This window comes from Canis aureus, chromosome 31 (genome assembly GCF_053574225.1).
Source record: "Canis aureus isolate CA01 chromosome 31, VMU_Caureus_v.1.0, whole genome shotgun sequence".
In the NCBI taxonomy this organism is placed as follows: domain Eukaryota; kingdom Metazoa; phylum Chordata; class Mammalia; order Carnivora; family Canidae; genus Canis; species Canis aureus.
The window spans coordinates 11597867-11617999 of NC_135641.1; the positions used below are offsets into that span (position 1 = coordinate 11597867).

General features: G+C 49.3%; 1 protein-coding gene across 2 annotated transcripts in view; it reads right to left on the reverse strand.

Annotated features, from left to right (window-relative positions):
• Nucleotides 1-574: 574 nt before the first annotated feature.
• The window catches only part of TENT4A (terminal nucleotidyltransferase 4A), a 43649-nt gene continuing 24090 nt past the window's right edge, over nucleotides 575-20133 (reverse strand). The window contains exons 2-13 of one of the 2 annotated variants that reach the window (XM_077879624.1): nucleotides 18464-18587; nucleotides 17054-17100; nucleotides 16003-16123; nucleotides 14181-14288; nucleotides 12915-13043; nucleotides 10365-10578; nucleotides 8262-8388; nucleotides 7152-7252; nucleotides 6341-6513; nucleotides 5762-5920; nucleotides 4303-4467; nucleotides 575-2879 (exon numbers count right to left, since the gene is read on the reverse strand). In XM_077879624.1, the coding sequence (XP_077735750.1) occupies nucleotides 2688-2879; nucleotides 4303-4467; nucleotides 5762-5920; nucleotides 6341-6513; nucleotides 7152-7252; nucleotides 8262-8388; nucleotides 10365-10578; nucleotides 12915-13043; nucleotides 14181-14288; nucleotides 16003-16123; nucleotides 17054-17100; nucleotides 18464-18587 (1660 nt within the window). In that variant the 3' untranslated portion in view covers nucleotides 575-2687. Of the gene's footprint in view, nucleotides 2883-4302; nucleotides 4468-5761; nucleotides 5921-6340; nucleotides 6514-7151; nucleotides 7253-8261; nucleotides 8389-10364; nucleotides 10579-12914; nucleotides 13044-14180; nucleotides 14289-16002; nucleotides 16124-17053; nucleotides 17101-18463; nucleotides 18588-20133 lie in introns of both variants that reach the window. The other variant, XM_077879623.1, reaches the window with a different exon arrangement.

Genomic DNA, 20133 nt, shown 5'->3' on the forward strand with positions numbered 1-20133 from the left:
ACTTCCTCACAAATTCTAAGTATGTTACATTCTAAGCTACTTTTGATTGCTTGGCTGTTTACAATGGGTTACTCTCAGGGGCACCTGGGTGGCTGTCGTGAAGCGTCTGCCTTCAGCTCAGGTCATCAACTCAGGGTCCTGGGATCGAGCCCCCGATCAGGCTCCCTGCTCAGTAGGGTGTCCACGCCTCCCCCGCCCACGCTCTCCATCTCTCAAACAAAAAAAATGTTTTTGTTATTTTTAAGTGATCTAATTTGATGTAAGCCAGATGTAGAAGGCATGGTTTCCCTGGAGAGTCTCACTGGTGCAGTATCCCGCAGCTGGCTTCTCAGGAACGGCACGTCAATAGTGTCATGTCAGTGACGTGAGTGACCCCCCGGGCACAGAACGTGAGGGCAAACAAGGGGTGTCAGCTGTGATTCTTCTGTACAAAGCCTGCAACCTCAGCTAGATCCTGAATTTCCTAAGCCGACCGTAACATTACTTTAAATGGCTCTATTTAGAAGGTTCAAGAACATTAAATGGTAGAAGCTGCCCTTCCCCTTGAAAGGAAAGCACACACTCCAAACACCACCTGGTTTCCAAAGTTTATTAAAAATCAAAGAATAGAAAAACTTTACATAAAAATATGTCAATTTTAGCTTCCACATTGTTGTCTACACACAAAAAAAAATCGAAACATGATATCGTTTTGTTCAACCTGTAGTGCGTGACCACAGTGGTAGCCAGGCCAATTCATTCGGTTCACCATGACGGGGATGGAGCATGGCGCCTGTGTCTGTGAATCGAGCTTTAAAATGCACACCCCATGGGACACTCGCCCCGCAGGGGGTTCCTTAATGTAGGGTGAGTCAATATTGCTAATGCGTGGAGATTAGTACAGGCCTACGTATCAGTTTTTATAAATATTTCTTTATCAATAGATTCACAATTTAAATATCTTTAAATATTTTTGATAACTTTCAATCAAGAACTGCAGACAACATGTGCTACTCTATTCTGGAATGCCCCTGGAGAACCCGCAGCCGCAGCCGCAGCTCGCAGCTCCCAACGGCGCCGGGGGACCGGTCCCGGGGCGGAGGCCAGCCACGGGCGCATCAGAGGCGTCCTGGCTGGACCTGGCCCTCAGTCCGCACTCCAGAGCTCCCCACTCTGCACATCAACCAGGCGTCATGGTAGTTCAGTCTCTCAACGCGACACTCTCCACTAGTGGACTTCAAAGACCGACCTACCTGTAGTGTTCAGCAGGGCCAGAACCCCCCATTTCAAAAATGGGGAGTCAGATGACCTATGAGATGCAACTCACACCCAGGACAACTGTGGTGCTCCAAAAACTCAGGGTTAGGCAGGATGGATATATTCTTGTTCAAAAAAAGGTAACAAAGACAGTGGTTGTCATGGCGGACTACACTTGCATAGTATTCCTGTACGCCTCTGCGGTCGGGCGCCAGCTGCCCCGGCCCATCCCTGGGCTGTGCTCTCCTGCCATACGGTAAAAATACTCCCCCCCGGTGCAATGAGCAGCTGAAGTACTTCTCGTAGATTTGCTCTTAACAGAACGAACACATACTGCTATACAGATTCCTCAACGGAATCAACATAATTCCTTTCTCCACATTCCTAAATCTGGGCGCCCTTGTCCGGACGGGTACTCACCGGCCTCGTCCTTACAACAGGCTCTGTGACTGACACGGACTGAGCACTTCAACTTCACATTTTTGTTTTTTGTTTTTTTTTTTTAAGATTTTATAATGTGACAACCCTTCGTCCCCTTAGAAAGTTATACTTCTGGCACTTTAAACGCTGGATTTGTTGTCTACTTTAAAAGAACCGAAAACCAAAACGTGAAAGCTCTGCGGTCAGAGCGAGACAGCAGACAGGCCGGCCGGCAGGGCCGCGGGCAGCTGGTCAGAAGGCCGGGGAGCCGAGCCCCCTGCAAGGAAGCGCCCCCCGCCCGCCCGCCCGCCCGCCCCACCCCGCCACGAACTCGGAGGCCTTGTGTCTGACCACAGGAAAAACACAAAAATAAACCCCGAGCCCGTCACTCACGGTGTTGGTAGCGGTGCTCCTCAACCAGCCGACACGATGAACCCAACTTAGAAAATGCGACTCGGGAAAGGATCTAAGCTTGTTTAAAAAACCTCCTCCCTTAAATATAACTTATGTGAAAATATGAATTAAATAAAAATATCTGATATTGCACAAACCATAAGTTTTCAATATTTACATAGAAAAACAGTTCTGAAATCTGAAACAAAACGTGAGGGCAGTGACACAATGGCGACCTCCCAACCCTACCCACTGGGGAAGGAACGAGAACGGGGGCTGATCTCTGTTGCTCTGGCGGACGTGACACGAAAACACCCAAACCGCGAAGGAACCAGACTGGCTGCTGAGAAGCGCCGAGGCCTGCGTCCCGTCCCTGCGGTTCCCGGTCCAGACCTGACCGGGCACGGAGGAAGGATCCGGGAAGGCAGAAAACTGCGTCCATGTTTAATAAGGCTTCACAGATGAGCACAAGGAGCTGTTCTTTAAGATGGACGTGACCACCACACAAGGAACATGCAGAGTGATCAGCGGCGGGCGGCCCCCGGGGCCCGGGCCCACGTGCTGGATGCTGGTCTCAGGTCCCGGCGGGGCGCTAGTCTGTGGAAGAGCGGGGGGCCAGGCGGCGCCCTCAGGGGCCATTATCTGCTCAGACTGACGGGCAGGCTGTCCCTCGTGTGTGTGTGTTTTTTCCTCCTCCAGCCGGTGCGGTTGTACTGGTGGTGTCCACGGTTGCCCACCGGGGGCCGCACGCCTCCGCTGCCAACAGAGCCGTACGTGCCCCCCTGGCTGTGGTTGTGCGAGCCTTTCATGGACAGCTTCATGCCGCTGTGCTGCTAACGAGACAGAGAGGGACAGTGATGCTGGAGGTGGCGCTGGAGACCCTGGTGGGGCCCCCCCCCCCACCTCGCCCCCACCGCTGGGCAGCGAGCCTCAGTGTCCCTGAGTTATGTCCCTACCCTCCTCCCCAGAGACAAGGCCCGGCCTGTGGAGAGGGACTGTGTACAGAGGCTGCCCAGGGCTCACACAAAGTGGTCCCGTCCCCAATGCAAGTGCAGCATCTGCATGACATTTAATGTGAAGGAGCTCAGAGCAAGCCATGCTTACAGGTCACGGTTGCCACCACGCGTGACATGGCAAATACCCTGCCCACTCAGTGACCCACCGAGGTAGAGGCCGTACACCTGGATCAAAGCACACATGCACACATCCGCAGACGTGAGCATCACACTTCTAACTGGTCCTATGAGTCCACAGAACTAAGACGGGCCCTTGTTTTCTTTCCCCCACCTCAGCTCTGATGTTCTGGAAACACCTGCAGGAATTCCAACGTCCAGCAGGCTGGTGCTCGAGCTCCTGTTTGCAAAGTCATCACCTCCCCCTGAGTGTTTCCAGCAGGCCGGCGTGATATGCCTGGCAGGGCACTGAAAACCCCATGGTGACAGGAGGGGCAGATCCGAGGAGGAACGTTCTATTACTTAGCTCCAAATAAGAGTAACAGTAGGACTTAATGACACAGCTTCAAAGAGCCAACCCTTAAGCATTAAAAATTTACTGGCAAAAAACGATCAGATAAATAGCAGAGGAACCGTCTGAAGTACTGGAGGTCAGCGTCCCCGATACCATCAGCACCTGAGGGAAAACATGCGCCCTCAGAACCTGCATGGTCCATCACAGTTCTCGGAAATACTCGGACCCTTCGAGAGCACAGGAAACGAGTAACAACCTGTTTTCCTCCTACAGAACAGCTTCTCCTGTGCAGAATCTGGACTTAGAGAAGCCACAAGGGAGCAGGCAAGTGCATTCGTGGGGACCCCAGGTGCAGGCCCCGGCAGCAGGCCTCGCCCCCCTCTGCCCTACAGCGCCCCAGAGAAGGGGGAGGGGGCGAAACCCCATGGGCCCGGTGACACTGCGCACCGGGTCACACCAGCATTTGTTCCTGATGGTGTCATTTGCTTCTTGAAAACCAAGGTAGCTGGCATATAAATTAATTCAATAGATAAATGTGAAAATAAAATATTCTTCACTTTGAACCTTATTTCGAACTTTAGTTTTATGCTAACAAGTTCAATGGAAAAATGAAGAGTGATGCTAAACCGTATGACATTTAAAATAACACTTTTAAACCCTATGCACCACAGAGAAAAGCAAAAATGAAGCTAAATGATGAGAAAACAAATTCTATTTCAAAACACATCTCTGCGGAGCCCTGTGCCTGGCAGAGAGTGCGGGGAGCCCAGGCGGGGGGAGGCCTACCTTGTGGTACAGGTGAGGGCTGGAAAGAGGATTGGGGGAGGCGGACGGAATGGCCGGGGAAGACATGTGGTGAACGGCTTTCAATGCTGGAGTCCCTTCAACGCTGACTTGTCTGCAAGGGACGGGGGCCACTCCTAGGGTCGGCGGAGGTATTGTAAACCTGGTCTAGGAACAGAACGACCAGAGACGTCAGTGAGACATCGAGTGGACAGAGGTCAACAGTCCCCACGCCAAGCCCGCCAATGGAGGGCACTGCTTTCGGTTAGTTTGCATTTTACTACAACCCGACAGGATTCTGTTTTGCATCAGAAACATTCTACGTTCTCATACAGCAATTACAATAGAAAGTAACCAAGTCATAAAGTGTCATTATTCATTGAAGACCAAGCAACAACTCAATAAATCAGTCCTCAGACTAACACTCATCCCTCGATCTCTGGAAAGAACAGAAGCGTGGCCACCACCCCCCTCCCACCCCCGCACCACAACACAGGCCCGTGGAGAGATGCGGGGTAAGGCTGGTAACCCTGCTTCCTCTGCCCCTCTGGTCCTGGACGACATCTATCTCTGCATTACGGTGCCCACTGGCACACGGGTGCCGGTGTAAAGCCCTCTCAGGCCCCCAAGAACCGCACTGCTCACATCTAGACTAACTGTGGCCCCCGCTCTGAGAGCAGTGATACCACAGGAGCTGGGGTCTCCCAGATGGTGCTCCAGGGGGGCTGACCAAGCAGCTGCAGGGCAACAGGGGCTATAGAGCACATGCAGGGAGCCTTCCTTACGCTTTACCTAAGACCCCGCTGGGGCTGTAGCACATAGGCCCTCTCCTCGGTGGGGGCTTGGCTCCCCCCGGGCACCGCAGCACCAGAAAGAGCCCCCTGGTGTCCCCAGCATTCAGTGCCCATTTCATCCCGAGTGAGGCACTTCATCTCTTGGTGAGCTTCATGGGAGAGAGCGCCCATGATGCTGTATGGTGGGTGTTTCCTTAGTTACTACACTAGAAAGTCAAGTTTGCAGTTTAGAAATAAAATGAGAAAGTGGGCCTTGAGCCTTGGCTTAAAATATGAGCAATCTTAGCTTTAATCTCACTGGCTGTTAGCAAAGTGACCTATGAGACCAGGGCACCAGCATTTGATCTTCAACCTGTCCTGGACATGTCACACTGGGGTCAGATGCTCACCCTGGACTTTGTCTAAAGCCCCTTCAGTGCTCGTGAGCTCAGAGACCCTCACTGGGCAGGGAGGACCTCGGGGACACGGTCTTTTACAGAATGACAGGAATTACATGCTACAGGCCCAAAAAAGGACAAGCATGTCCTGCAAGACAGAAATGTACCTTCCAAAGATTTCCAAAGATCTATTTCTAATCCAAAGTATCGGCTACTCCTGGAGCAGCTGTCACAGCTCAGACGTGGCTCCCAGGGGCCCATCTCCAGGAGGGGGGCCAGCCAGCCATGTACCTGAGTGTTAGTTGTCATGACCAACGTTCTGGAAGTAGCGGACTGAGGTTTGCCACTCGGCATGGGCAAGGCGGTGGGTAAGCTGGCCAGCAGAGGAGTTGGCGCCTGTAGACTGAACTGGTAAACATTGGGCGTTGTGCAGGGTGGTGTGTCAGAATCCTGTGAGTGGAAACAGTAAGAGGGAGAGCTGCACAGAGGTGCACTGCTTCTCAGTTAGGAAAGCAGTGTCTGCAGTGTGGTCACGAGCACGCGGCCATATCTGCTGCTTCAAGTCCTCCCAAAACCCAAGAACGTTCAAGTGACACAGGACAGACCCCTCACTTCAATGTTTCAGCTCCAAACAAGTGTTTACAACAACTATCCAAGGAAGTCTCCCACAGCTGTACCATGAGCGGCACAGCTGCTCCCAGGCCCCAGGGACGGAGTCTCTGACTGCCAGCTGACACTCGAGGCACAGCGGGGACCCCTCGGTGCAGTCTTGGGGTGCCCCCACACACACACACACGGAAGGGAGAGAAATGAGCACGTCAGTAGAGGTTCAACACCCACCATGGATGTTTCCCCAGCACGCACACTCACAATGTCACTTCCAGAAAGCGAAGACACAGAGGAGGCAGAGGAGCCGGACGAGAGCAGCTGGGGGCTGGGCAGAGACAGGGTCAGGCGCTGGCTGTAGGGGGACTCCGGGTCTCGGCGCTGCGGCTGATCCCCATCACATGCACTGATTCGCTCTTTTATCTTGATCCTGTTATCTGTGGGGAAAACAGCCTGGCTGAGTCCCTTACCGTAGGACGGATGTGCACACCCCACCGGACAGCCTCCAGCCACAGCTGCCACTGACTGGACATGCTGCTAGCCAGACTGACAAACTGAATTTCTAATTTTACTTAATTTTTAAAATTATTTTTGTTTCAGTTATTGGAAAACCTTCAAATGTGCCTAGAACAACCTGGATACATCAACAGTTTTCAACTGTAAATCTTAACAAAATGTAAACCCAGTGCACGTTTCTGGAGAAACTAGGGCAGGATGTGCAGCAAGGACCCGTGGTCTCAAAGGCCCAGTGCCAGAATGGGGGCAAAATCTCTCCAAACTTGTTTATGCTGATTACATGGTGAAATGTTACTATTTTGAACACAAAATTGAATAAAATACATTAAAATGAATTTCACCTGAGTTTCTCTTCGCATTTTTCATGTAATTACTAGAAGAAACATTAAAGTCCATGTGTGGCATGCGTTGTACTCCCACTGGCCTAAATCTCCCAGCTGTAAACTCTTAGAGAAAATGCAGTGTTTCCTTAGTGTGAAGGATTAGCATTGAGGGACAAAGAGACACTACCACGTCAAGGTGTCAGAAGGTCAGGAGTAATGACCAGATGGGCACTCACCAAGCTCGGGCGCCGGGGGGGCCTTGCCGCCCCACTTTTCCTTGATCCACCGCCGGTAGTCGATCACTTCCTGAGTCACTTTGATGATTCTTCCTAGAGTACTGCAAAGGGACACAGCGGGGAATCAACGTGCCGCAGAGCTACTACGGAGCCCACGAACCCTTCTGACCAGTTCTTTTGTATTTTTAACAACATATCACTTTGCCAAGTGAAAGAGGAAAAAAGCTAAAATAATTCTATAAAATACATATAATTTCTGATGCTTGAGCCCAAATGTGCTCTGAGCTCACAATGTAGAAGTGGGTTCCCTCCCACACACATCCTTGAACCTACAGCTAGCTACTTCGAAAGACTGTTTCAACCCAGGGCCTGAGCAGGGGAGCATCCCCCGCCCCTGCCCAACACTCTTGAAGGTCTGGCACAGGCACGTGGTGGGTGCCAAGACTCCAAGCACCCAGCACAGGGCCCACCACCCTGCTGGGAAGCACTGTGAGCGGGCAGAGGGGTGCCAGGCCTCAGAAGCACCATGCTGCACTGTGTAGACAACCACTTCCCACCATCTGATTATTCTTCCTTTCCACTGCCCGCCCCCTTCACTCCCTCCCTCCGCCCCCCAATCCCACCACCTCCCAACCACTCTGCAAGTATTTCTCACTACCAACAGAAGGGTACACTGCAAAAGTGTGCTGTGATGCAGAGTGAGGGATGAGTTTGCAGGAGAGGCGGGGTGGGGCCTGTGGACCCACGAGCACTCACTTAGAACGCGACATGTGCACCGTGAGGACGGCCTGAAGAGAAAGCAGCACATTCCAAAGCGTTAAAAGGCCAGAAATCACTTCCCCAATAAAATACCCTGAAGAAACGGTCAACTCCCCAAAGAAGAAATTTTCAGTGCTCAGCCACGGATGAACCAAACATGGCCACCTCAAATGCCCGCAAGGCCTCCTTATCAGTAGCTCCACGTCCAGCTAGCACGTGCCGGCACATCCTCTAACACACTTCCTGAAGCCCGTGACAGGTAAGTGGTGCCAGCTGCGCAGAGGCTGAGGCCTGGAATTGCCATGCCACGGGGGCTGGGAGCCCAGCACAGCGACCCGGGGCGTGAGTTACCTTTCAGAGTCTCTGTTGGGGTAGGACCTCGCGAGGGGCGACACTGCGTGACTGAGAACAATGTAAGCGTAGTCAAACACCTGCTTCACCTGCATGGCCCCATAGGAACTGCGGCCAACATCATTTCCTGAAACAGAAAGGCGGCTGTATGACTCTGCAGATGCCGGGCCCTTTATCCAGATGTTTCTGATCTGCTCACGTAAGCTATCCTGAAGCGGGCCCTCGCTGCGGACACGCTCCCAGACCACATCAGCGGGGCTGCAGCAGGCACCTGGGAAATCTCCCGACGGCCACGGGGCCTGACCTGCAGCCTCAGATCCGGGTCCACCTCCATGAGATGTCATTCACAGAGACAGAGTGACAGTTCTTGAAGTCTGGTGACTCCCGAGGTGGTGAACACACCAGAAAGCCAGGGCGGCAGCCTCTGTGAGACCCAGCCGCGCTGACCAAGCGCGCGCACTGCGGCGGGCACCTGGCCAGGGCACCTCGCAGCTCAGTTAGCACTGGGACCTGCGGGAAGCAAGTCCTTTAGGGTAGGACATTCCAGGGCTGACCGCTCCCGTTTTAAGGACCAGACAGGTGGCAAATCAGATGAAGCCATCACTGAAGTCACCAAGTGAGCCCCAGTCGAGGAACTTAACTTTTTATAACAGCACAGTTTGGAATTTTAACTCACATATACATTCTTCACAATTCAAGTGAGCAGGATTTTTAGGAGCCATTCTAAGCTCTGGAATTTTATCTTTTCTAGATTTGATAGTACAATCCAGCAATAATGTGGGCTTTCATCTTTCAAGTACATTTAAACAGACACTGAAGACACTGGAAATCCCTCCAACTTCACTGATCGAACACAGACAAACAGATGTGAAAACATGTTCCTCTGCTGCCAGGGAAAGCCCTTCTGAAGAAGCATGGCCGAAGTCCTGTCATTTATCAACAACAGAACAGTCAGGAGGTTTCCTGTCACAAGATTTTTAAGAAGTGAATTTCACATTCCAGCAGCCATGAAACAAAACAAATCACTAAATTTGAGGACATTAAAATATACATATAGGAACTGAACAGTGAAAAATAGCAAATACAGATGCAAGGGACAAACTGGGGAGAAAATGTACAGCATGACAACAAGGAGGCTTCCCTAACACACGCAGGATCTCACAAAGTCACCAGGAAACAGTCGGCAGACAGATGGACAGAGACAGATGGACAGAGCATGTGAACTCGCACAACAGAAATACAAGGGCAGTGTACCTGGAGCGGACATTCTCCACCACCTTTTCTGTCACCTGTCCGTCACTGACTTTATCACCAACAGTAAGAACAGTGTCTCACCTAATAGATGCTCAATAAACATTTGTGGAATGGATAAATAAAAATTTGCTTCACCTCACTCATCATTTAAGAAATGTAAACTAAATGAACATGTATGTTGCACGGCTCTATCAGATCGGCAAAGACTAAAAAGACTGTCCCTAAAGGAAGGGGAACAAGCACCCCTCACTAAGCTGATGGACTAACACCGGGGAGACCACAGACCACCTTGAGACAGTCAATGCAGCAATCCTCGCAATGGAACATGCCTTACACACAGGGAAGGGGGCTAGGATTTGTGGTTAATTGAAAACACAAGCCGAAAAACTGTATTACGTGATCCACTTAATAAAGATTGCAATAAAAATATTAATATCCTTGTAGAGAAGAACTGGAGAAATACACATCCGGGGAATGCAAGAGGATTAGGACACACTTTGCTTTTCTATGTGACATACTTCTCAGAAGTGAATGGTTTATGATGAATATGTGACAAATACTTTCCCAATCAGAAAAAAAAATAAGCTCTTTTCCTTAATTTTCATTTTCTACATTTTTCTGGTTAATTATGAGATGTAAACAAAATTCCAACTTTATAAGAAATCAATTAGGAGCATTAAAGAAAGACTTCTGAAGGTGTCCCCATTAACTGTAAGGACTGTGGGACCCCACATCATGAGAGATGAGCCACCCTTGGCTGCAGGGATAGTAGGTACCCACCCCCTTCCTTGCACCCTGCGCCGGCCACGTCCCCTGGCTCACAGCAAGTGAGGAGCAAGGCGCCCTTACCAGGCAGCAGAGGGTCCTCAATGCACAGCATCGATGGTCTGTATCCACTGGTCATGGCTTTCATGATCTCTTCTTTGGCGATATAGGCACCTCCTTCTTTTATTCTAATACCAGTTTTCAAGTAATTAAAATTTCTTCCGTAGAGTTCAAAAAATTCTACAAGAAGCATTCCAAGGTTTTCATCAGCTCTCCGGGCATCAATTCTTGGATGCAACTGTAAAAGCGACAGATCCACAATTTGGATTCAAGTCATTTTCTAAAGAAGACCGCATGCAATCTGCTACCTAGTGGTCTCTCCAAGGACAGGCTATCTGTGGCACCTGCTTAGTCACCAGCTCTGTGAGGACACTACAGGCAAAATAGCCTGGAGTGTCTTTGTTGATGTAGCGTTCAAAAAAAATAAAACCTTCTAATCTGAATTTTTTATTATACTTTAATTCTCCAAAATTAATAATCCCTTGAGGGTCTTCCTACTAACACAGACATCTGAGTAACCACAAGTTACCAAAAATTGATCCATAAGCAGACCACGTTCTCCGCAATATAAAGTCATCTAGATGGTAAATGGTAAGTCTAACCTTAATCCCATTATTGCAAAAGACAACCCATAGAGGGCAGTGTTAGACTGAACAGTGTCATAGTGTGACAAACAGCGTGTGGAAAGGTTAATTTTAACTGTGTACAGGTGATTAGTATTGTGTCATAATATTTACACCAAATTTACATCCCTGCTTGTCACACAGATTAGCGCCAGCCTCCCATTTGGTGCCATGGTTTCTTTAAGCAGGTAACGGACTTGTTTTGAACCTAAGCTGCTGTCTATGGATCTGTTTCCAACCCAAGAGGCCCACCAGCAGACCTGCACTGCCCATTACAACAGCCACAGGCCATAGGCGAGTGTTTATATTTCAATTAATTAAAGCAAATTACTTTAAAAAGCTGCATTTACTAGCCACATGGCAAGTGCTCAGTAAGCACGTGTGGATCGTGGCCACCCTGCTGGCCACGTAGGAACTTCTACTGGACAGTGCAGGTGTGGATCCGGACAGTCATGTCCAGGGGAAAGCACAGTTCCTGACGGAAGCACAAAGCCTGAAAACATACAACATACAACTCCCTGAGGAGAAGCATCTCCTGACGCTTACTATAAGTACTTTAGGGTTCCCAAGAACTTCAGCTTCTGAGGATCTGCATGTGCCAGAGGCTCAAGGGCAGCATTCTGAGTTTTGCCTTACCTTACTCCCTTCCTGCCAGCCTTCTAGCCAAAATCAAACACGTGAGAGCTGCCAGCACAAGGCTGGGCTCTCTTACCTTAGTTAGCCAAGAAAGGCACAGCTCTGAGGCAGGATGGGCAAGGGGCATGGAGAGGTCAGCGGCCAGCCCAGCCATGCTACGTGTGGCCTTCCGTGGGGTCAGAGGACTGCTGCCAGGACCCCAGGGGTGAGGGGCCAGGAGGCACTGAGCCCGGGGCCTGGCGCCACAGGAACAAGCAGCAGACATGATAGCAAGGCTACTAAAACAGTTCCAATCAGGAAAACATGAGGAAAGAGCAGGTTGTATTTTAGTTCAAAATAATGTCCAAAAACTAGGGGAGAATGGCACCAAGATAACTTCACAGAGGAAAACGTGGAAGGCAAAGCAACGTGATTAAACCATAAGAAACTGTAAAAAAACAGGTGTGGGGTTCCATCTTCACTATTCTTCGAGATTCTCTGGCAAAGACGGGCCATGGAAGTCAAAATAATGAAAGATGGCGAAACCACTACTTCCATCAGCCATATCAATGGTGAGGAAATTGGCCAAATTCTAAACCCTAAGCATAATCAAAATACAAAATTAATGATACACACCTGGAAGAACAGCTAGAGTATACAGGGAAGACTGTGTGAAAAACAAAGCTTGAATTTCTTCATTCAAGAAAATATAAATGGGGTAGTTACTGTTTCCGTTCACTTAGGAACTACTTAATATATTAAAATATGTAAGTATGGTTCATCAACACCACAGCATTTAACACATACAGGCAGGTTTTCTATTGACAGCTGTTCTAAGCTTCTCAACAAAGGGCAATATAAAATTTAAGACAAAATATTTATTTCTTGTCAATCTGAGAAGAAAGGCTCTCTCTTTAGCAATTTGTATTTTTTGTCATATATAGTATCCAAATTTTCTTCTGAGACAAATTTTTTATCAGTCAGTAAACAAAAAATCAGGTTTTTTTTAATTGTCCATCAAGGCATGAAAGTCTCTACATGTACAGGGTCCTCAGTTCAGACTGGTGTACCCCTTATGGACAGGACCAGGAGAGCCCACCCTTCCTCAAACCGTTCAAACTCAAAAGCAAGCTATAAAGGAGAAAAAGGAGTAAGTATTGACCAAAATAGTTTTATTATGATAATCAGAAGTCAGTTTCCACTAAACCAAAACAGAAGAGTGGAGAGAGAGCAAGGACTGCTGGAATCCATGAAGCAACGGCTTCACAACGTCAAGGAAGAATGTGTTTCAATTTAAGTCTCAGTATCAAGGTCTCTAAAGAGAACGCACACTCACCTGTAGAAAGCTAATGGCCATTAAAATTAGGCTGTATGAGCTAATTCCACCAGTAAAAACTTCATTCAGGTCCCTCTGCAGGAGGAACTGTTTCAATACTAAAATCAAGTAAGGCAGCAATGAATATTTCTGTAAATTCCAAAAGAAAAATTTTTCTGTTAATTGTTAATATACCTTGAAAGATTTCTCACATAGCAAATTTCCCATAGTAGAAAGAAAAGCTTACTCCATCCTCTTGACACCTGGAAGGCTCTAAAGCCAATCATCCTCAACTTTCAGGGGCCTGAGAGTTAGTTATGTGAGGGGCTTGCTAAGACCCCACTGGGAGCCACACCCCAGGTCACAATTAAGCAGGGAGGAGATGAGGAAGCTTACGTGAAGAATCCCCAAACAAAGAGGAGCTCAGGAAGAATGAATGAGTGTATTCCTTCAAATTACTTCCCATGGCCTAGCTTGCTCTGCGACAGGAAGCAGAGGAGGGGATGGGGCAGTGAGCCAGGAAGGTCCTGGAGGCAATGCACAAGATCCCCATGCCCAGAGGCCCCCATGAGAGGAGACACCAGGGTGGTGGGGAGGTGAGCAGCTCGTGGGGCAGAAGGACAACACCAGAAGAACACGGAGAGCAGGGTGAAGGTAACGAGGAAACGGAGAGAGGCTGGTAAAGAGGGGAGGGGCAGGGCACTGGAAGCTTCTGAGGCTCTTGTGTTCTGCTGGGCACAGAAATGATCCTTCAGACAAGCCTGCTGCTGCAGGGTTAGGGAAAAACTGAAGGAGCAAGGTCCCTGAACCTGTGGGAAAAGGCACTATCCAGATTATGACCCTGGGGTTACCTCTATAGGGATTTTACCACTTTCCCTAAAATAGGAGGGCAAGACCAGCTGTTCAACTGGACCACGCACCTGGTTGGCTCAGTGAATAAGTCCACTACCCCACCCTTGGGCACGGAGACGATCCAAAGCAAGCAAAAACTACATTGTGATGCATTCCACTTGCAATAAACTAAACTCACAAATCAGGCACACTGAGCTCTAGGGAGAGTCATTTTGTAATAGTGAGAAAGCTCTCTAAAAATCACTCAGCTTTATGGTTAGCCAAGGAAACAGCTAAAGAATTTCAAAGCATCTCTAGAAACAATATTGTATGATAAACAACTCAATTGTATAGTCTTTATCATTAAAGACTAAACTATCAGTTTAGTTTCATGAGACACCCGACACGACAGGTTCCCTAATTTTACAGTGAGTGCTAACTCGCTGACAACTGCACCTTCATGTAATTCTTGATGAGCTCCGCTGCCCGGACCCCAGTCTCCATGTTAAAGCTGATGTCGACTTTAACTTCAGTCTCCTGGTCTGTGAGTTTTATTATTGGTACCTGCAAAGATTTAATTGAAAAAAACTATGCTTTAATGGCCAACATTCACCACAGTCTGGCTCAAAATGTTTCCTATGCTGTACAGAGGGTTTTTTTCCTAACTCACCAAAGGGCTGAGAGATCATGAACCCCACACTTTAAAAATGAGAAGAGAAGGGATTTTTGCCAATGTCGACTTCATCAGTCCCTTGAACCCAAGCCCCGTGCTCCACCTGCCCGCCCCCGAAAAGAGCTACTGCTCACCTCTGCCCAGCCCTCCTGGCCAGACTCAGCATCAGCCACTAATTACGGGAAGTCCTGGGCTCCAGGAGGAGAAGCTGGCTAAGTCCCTGCGCCCCCAGGGGTGCCTCCAGGTCCCCAAATTACGTTTGAAAGAATTTCTGAAAACAGAGTAACTTCAAAGCCAGTTTTTCAATTTTATGTTGTGCTGATGTTGTTTCTCTTGAACAATTCTACTTTGGGTATTCACTAAGACAATTTAAAAAATAAAAACAGAGCCAAAAAAAACACTTCCCTATAAAACCAGAGAAGCAGCTATTTTGAAAGGATTCTCATCAAAAAGACTTATCACCACAAGGTGCTCAAAACCAGCCTCATTAAAGCTGCCCCAGCAGCCATACAGACCACACTTCCTCCTACCCCCACACAAAGCCCATGTTCTTCCAGGAACAAAAGGCAAGACTTTGTTTCCTTCAGCCTCTAAGGAATGTAAAAGGATGTTCCCTTACCAAAAACAAGTGATGTCTAATCGAAGGTTTAAAACTCCTAGTAGAATACAGAGTGCACACCTCATCTAGGTCCTGAAACACACACCTGGTGGCAAACTGCCCAGGATACACATGTGACAGGGATGGGCAGCAGGGGATGACAGCAACTCCTGGAGATCACCAAGACCACCAGGCATGATGGTCAAGAAGACAGAAAAACAAAATGCTTTCCCAAAGAACTTACCACAAAGTGTTTCAGAAGGAGCCCATGCCTCCACAACACGCTAACTCCCTCATGAAGATATTCCTGCTCCCCAGCCTGGCCTGGCCTCTACATCCAAACCAGCATACCTGGTCAGAGACAACTACCACCTTGTTCTCATCAAGAAGCCAACACCACGGGACAAATGGCAGAGCCCCAAGAGGGCATGGTGGGGGCTTTCTACTAAGGGCCACTTGCCAGTAGGCAAGTGACTTACAGTTCCTGAGGCATCTCTAATCCAGGACTTAGATAAACCTCGACAAGCACACACCTCGACAAGCACACATCAAAGCACCCTCATCTTCCAACTTCTCTCCAAGATAAAAGGTTTTTATATAGATACAGTTTTAAACAATGAAAGGAATAGGCAAGTTTTGTTTCTTAAAGAGAACTTGGCAAATGGTAAACATTTTTTGTACTACCTGTACCCAAACAGGCAGCACCTGGATGCATCCTTTTCTTATAAAGACATCCTAACAAAAGTTGACCAATCATGTATTTTAGTGCCAAGTACAGCATGATGCTCTCACACCCTGCAGTAGCTCACACTGTCATGAAATACGTTCTCAGCTGGTAATCCTAACTATTCAAAAGAAATACAAATACATTTATACCAAGAGAGAAGTCTTCAAAAGTTTAAGCAGCAACTCCTATAAACATAAGCTAAAGACATGGGTGAATCGCAACTGCTGGCAGGTGTGCGAAAGCCTCCGCTGGGGCTGCGGGCCGAGGCCCCTACACTTACTGTAGCTTTGTCAAGGACTTTGATGGAGCACGGCTCAGCCACGTTGTGCTTCCGCAGGGCTTGCTCCAACAGCTGCAGAGGAGGACGCTCCCATTTTCCAAAGACCACTAAGTCGATGTCACTGGACAGAAGAAGAAGTGACCATGAACCCCTGGCTCACATCACTATCCAGTAACACACACCTCTGGGGTGGACCGGTGCTAGGGCCTGCATACTCCCATCTCCTTCCAGGCCATACACACCACCTATTAAGCATATCCCTCTGAAGGAGGGAAGACAGTTTATGAATTATTGGTTAACATAAGGATGGAGAACCCAAAGGTTGAAAGAGTTTCCCAGCATTCCCAGGTAATCAAGGAGGTTGAAATGAAAATGCCTGCCCCTTTGACGTTTCCTGGCTCTTCCTCCTGTGCTGTCTACATATACTGCATCACTCTTGTCAACCTGTGCTTTCCTGGGCACCTGGGATCTGATCACTTCCCCACTGGCCCTGAGATTAAAGTCCCAAATCCTGAGATTACAGTCTCTTCAGTGTCCAAATGCTAACAGTGGGTTAGAGGAGAGTAAGCTTAAGGAAACAGTGCACATAACACTGTTCTGGGATCAAGATAGTTCTTGAGAACAATTTTAGGATGCAAATTTGTTAGCTATTTTTCAATTAAAAAATACAAAATTCTGTTTAAATAGACTGTTTGCTTGAATCGTCATTAAAATAGAAGATCGATTTTCAAAAACATACCCAAAACTTTTAGAATATTTTGCACCGCATTTTCTTCCCATGACCCTCCCACTCATCTTTATGTGTCTGGTGTCTAGCATTTTTGTAACACAACAAATGACGTGCAAGAGGAAAAATACAACAGTTATCGTAACACTAAATTAGATTTTATTTCCTGCAATTTTTCCTCTATACTCCAGTCTTTTCCTTTAGCTTACATTCCTAAGCTGAGGGACCTACTTTTAGCCCTTAATAGGCACAGGCACGCAGACACTCCCCACCCCAACTAGACCCACATCCCCACAACACGAGCCGTTCGGATCTAGTACTCACCTGGTTGGAAGATAGAGGCCTGTACTAAAGCTGCCAAATATCTGTACCTGAAAGAGAACAGAGGTTGTCTCATGACACAGGACAATTCAAGCAGGCAGCCTTCTCCCACATCTCACTGAAAGGCCGCACCCCTACTCTGGGGAAAAATTAGAACTGCCCTGCAAGCTGGGGCAAGGGGGAAAGGTGGCAAAACACCATCAAAATCCTCTTACCCTTTAAGTTAAAGACCCACCCGAAATGGGAATTTTTAAAAACTCAAATGAAGAGATGAAACAATTATTGGCCTTTCCCACAACTGCTCAAAGCTGACAATTTTCAAACTCGTAGCTAAGGTGCAAAGGCAGGGCTTAGCCCCCAGGCACTAAAGTTTAAGTACAAAAACGTGGAATGTCATGAATGTTGTTGTAAAAGCAGAGGGACTTGGGACACCCAGGTGGCTCAGCGGGCTGAGCATCTGCCTTTGGCTCAGGGCATGATTCTGGGATCCCAGGAGGAGTCCCACATTGGGCTCCCAGCATGGAGCCTGCTTCTCCCTCTGCCTGTGTCTCTGCGCGTGCCTCTCTCTCTCCCTCTCTCTCTCTCTCATAAATAAATAAAGTTTAAAAAAGAAAAAAGGGATCCCTGGGTGGCGCAGCGGTTTGGTGCCTGCCTTTGGCCCAGGGCACGATCTTGGAGACCCAGGATCGAATCCCACGTCGGGCTCTCAGTGCATGGAGCCTGCTTCTCCCTCTGCCTATGTCTCTGCCTCTCTCTCTCTCTCTCTCTCTGTGTGTGTGACTATCATAAATAAATAAAAAAATTAAAAAAAAAAAAAGCAGAGGGACTCAAGGGACTGCACCTGCTCACTGGGAGCATGGGTGCCATCCACCAGCCCAGCTCATCCATCCATCACTGGGTGGTCTCCTGTCACCATCATGAGTAGGAATGATTGATCAGCATAGGCACCCTGGGCCATCACCAACTTGGTGGTCCACAGGACATGTGTCGCACTGCCTGTGCTAAGCACCCAAGTGCCCATGGCCCCCATCTCAAGCAACACACATTCATGTCAGGTAATTCTTGGAAATTCTTTTCCAGTTCTACAAAATTGAACATACACTATGTTGTGGAATGAGGGCAATGGGTAGAATTCTAATCTCAAGGTGAGTTTAAAAGAATAATCGCACTATTCCAGAAACAAATTCCCTTAGGCCCACCCTCCCAACCCCAAGGGTGCTGCTTGCGAAGGTGCAGGGAGTGGGAATGTGCATGCCAAACTCCCAGTTGCCGCCCCACCGCCCTCCCCGGGGCCGCGCCTGCGGAAGCCCTGCCACGAGGGCCAGGCCCGGGCAGGGGTGGGGACGGGGGGTGGCCTAGGGCCAGGGACACCCTATGACCCCAGCCCCGGGCGCGAGTAAAGAGTGAACCCACATCAGCCGCTGGCCAGAGGTCTTTAACCACGGTTTCGATCCGCTTCACCACCTCCCGTCTCATGGCTGCTTCTTCAGGACAAGGGGACATGAAGTTATAAAAGTCAATGATTTCCTCATGAAGTCTGGTGGACAAAAGAAAAGACACACCCAAGTTAGCGGGAACAGCCAAGCCCTCGTGCTGTGCTGCGCGAGCCTCGACGGCTCATCTCCTCCGCAGGCACAGGATAAAGGGGCGGCTCGGGGCAGACCGCATCCCATCCCGGCTCGCTGTGCCCCGCAGTCCCGCAGGCCCATCTGCCAGCGCCCTGAAGGCCGTGTCCCCGTCGGTCACCCGGGAGCCTGAGCCAGAAAACCAAGGGAAGCGCATCCCAGGGGCGCGGGGCGGGGCCTGCAGGCCACCAAGCCCCGAGGCCGCCACCCAGCTGTCCTCTCCTGAAGGCGCCAGCCCCCCAGGAGGTCCAGGGGCCAATGCAGGTGCGGCACAAGTGTGTGCGGCCCTCTTTTCCTAACAGACATCTAACTGTAGCCTTTCCAGCAGAAGGGGAGCTCGGAGAGCTGCCTCGTCCCCTTGCCTCAGGAGCCACCTCTCGCACTATCTGCCTGCCCAGGGTGAAAAAGCCCATCCTGGGGCGGGCCAGGGCTTGTGGAGTTCAGGTTCAGGGCCAGCCAAGGATCTACACAGAAGACTCCTTCCATGGAAGGAAAGATGGTCATCTCCAGTCAGTCTGGAGGATGAATTCTAGGGGGCAAGTAATCTAATCCTGGGAATAAAACAAATCAAATTCACTTGTTTCCACTATAAGTTTGATTAGTAAAACAAAGAGAAGATAAATAAAATTTGCTCAATAATAACCTAATAATGTTAGCTCAATAGTTAGCAAAACAGCCCACATACCAGAAGGGAATACGTCTCAACAGGACCTATTGGTCTCAAGTGACAAAGCCAAGAGGCATCACATCACCTCACCCCTGCCCATATTTCAGAAGAGATTAGTAATGAGGTCGAGGCACGCCCACGTTCCCAGAGCAGAAGTGGTGCCAAGTAGAACACACTGGCCTCCTGATTTCAAGGGTCCCGTCCAGCCAATCAGATACGCTAATGACACACCTATCTGAAAGGTATATTCAATCAGGCCTAAAAGTGACCTGCTGTAATGAGTATCAGGAAGAGTATTTTTGCTTTGCCTTCTGGACTAGAAGGAGCACTCCCAGACCACTGGCTGGACAAGCAGCCCTGCTGGCTCTTCCTCGAGGCGAGCAAGGTGAGGCGAGCAAGGCGAGGCGAGGCGCTGCCTGAGTCCCGGAGCTGCCCCAAGACCAGGGGCTCCATGGTGTGATGACACCATCGCTCCAGAAAGACACAAGGTCTAACCATCGTGACATCTGGGCAAAGTCCAAGAGCCCCTCAGCTGCCTGCTCCTGCTCAGTGGGCTCCTCAAGGAGCCCTCCAAGTGAGGAAGCACCAAGGATGGGGTCTGGGGCGGCAGACCACCCCAGGAAGAACAGTGGAATTGAGAGAGACCATGCTGGATCGGGGAGGCACCCCTGCCCCCCACGCCACTCCCACACTCTTCCTTGTGCCCTTCCCACAGCACGGTGAGGGGCTCACGGCTCACCACCTGATCCTGGCACCAAAACAATGCTTGCTCGTGTGACCAGTGTGAATGG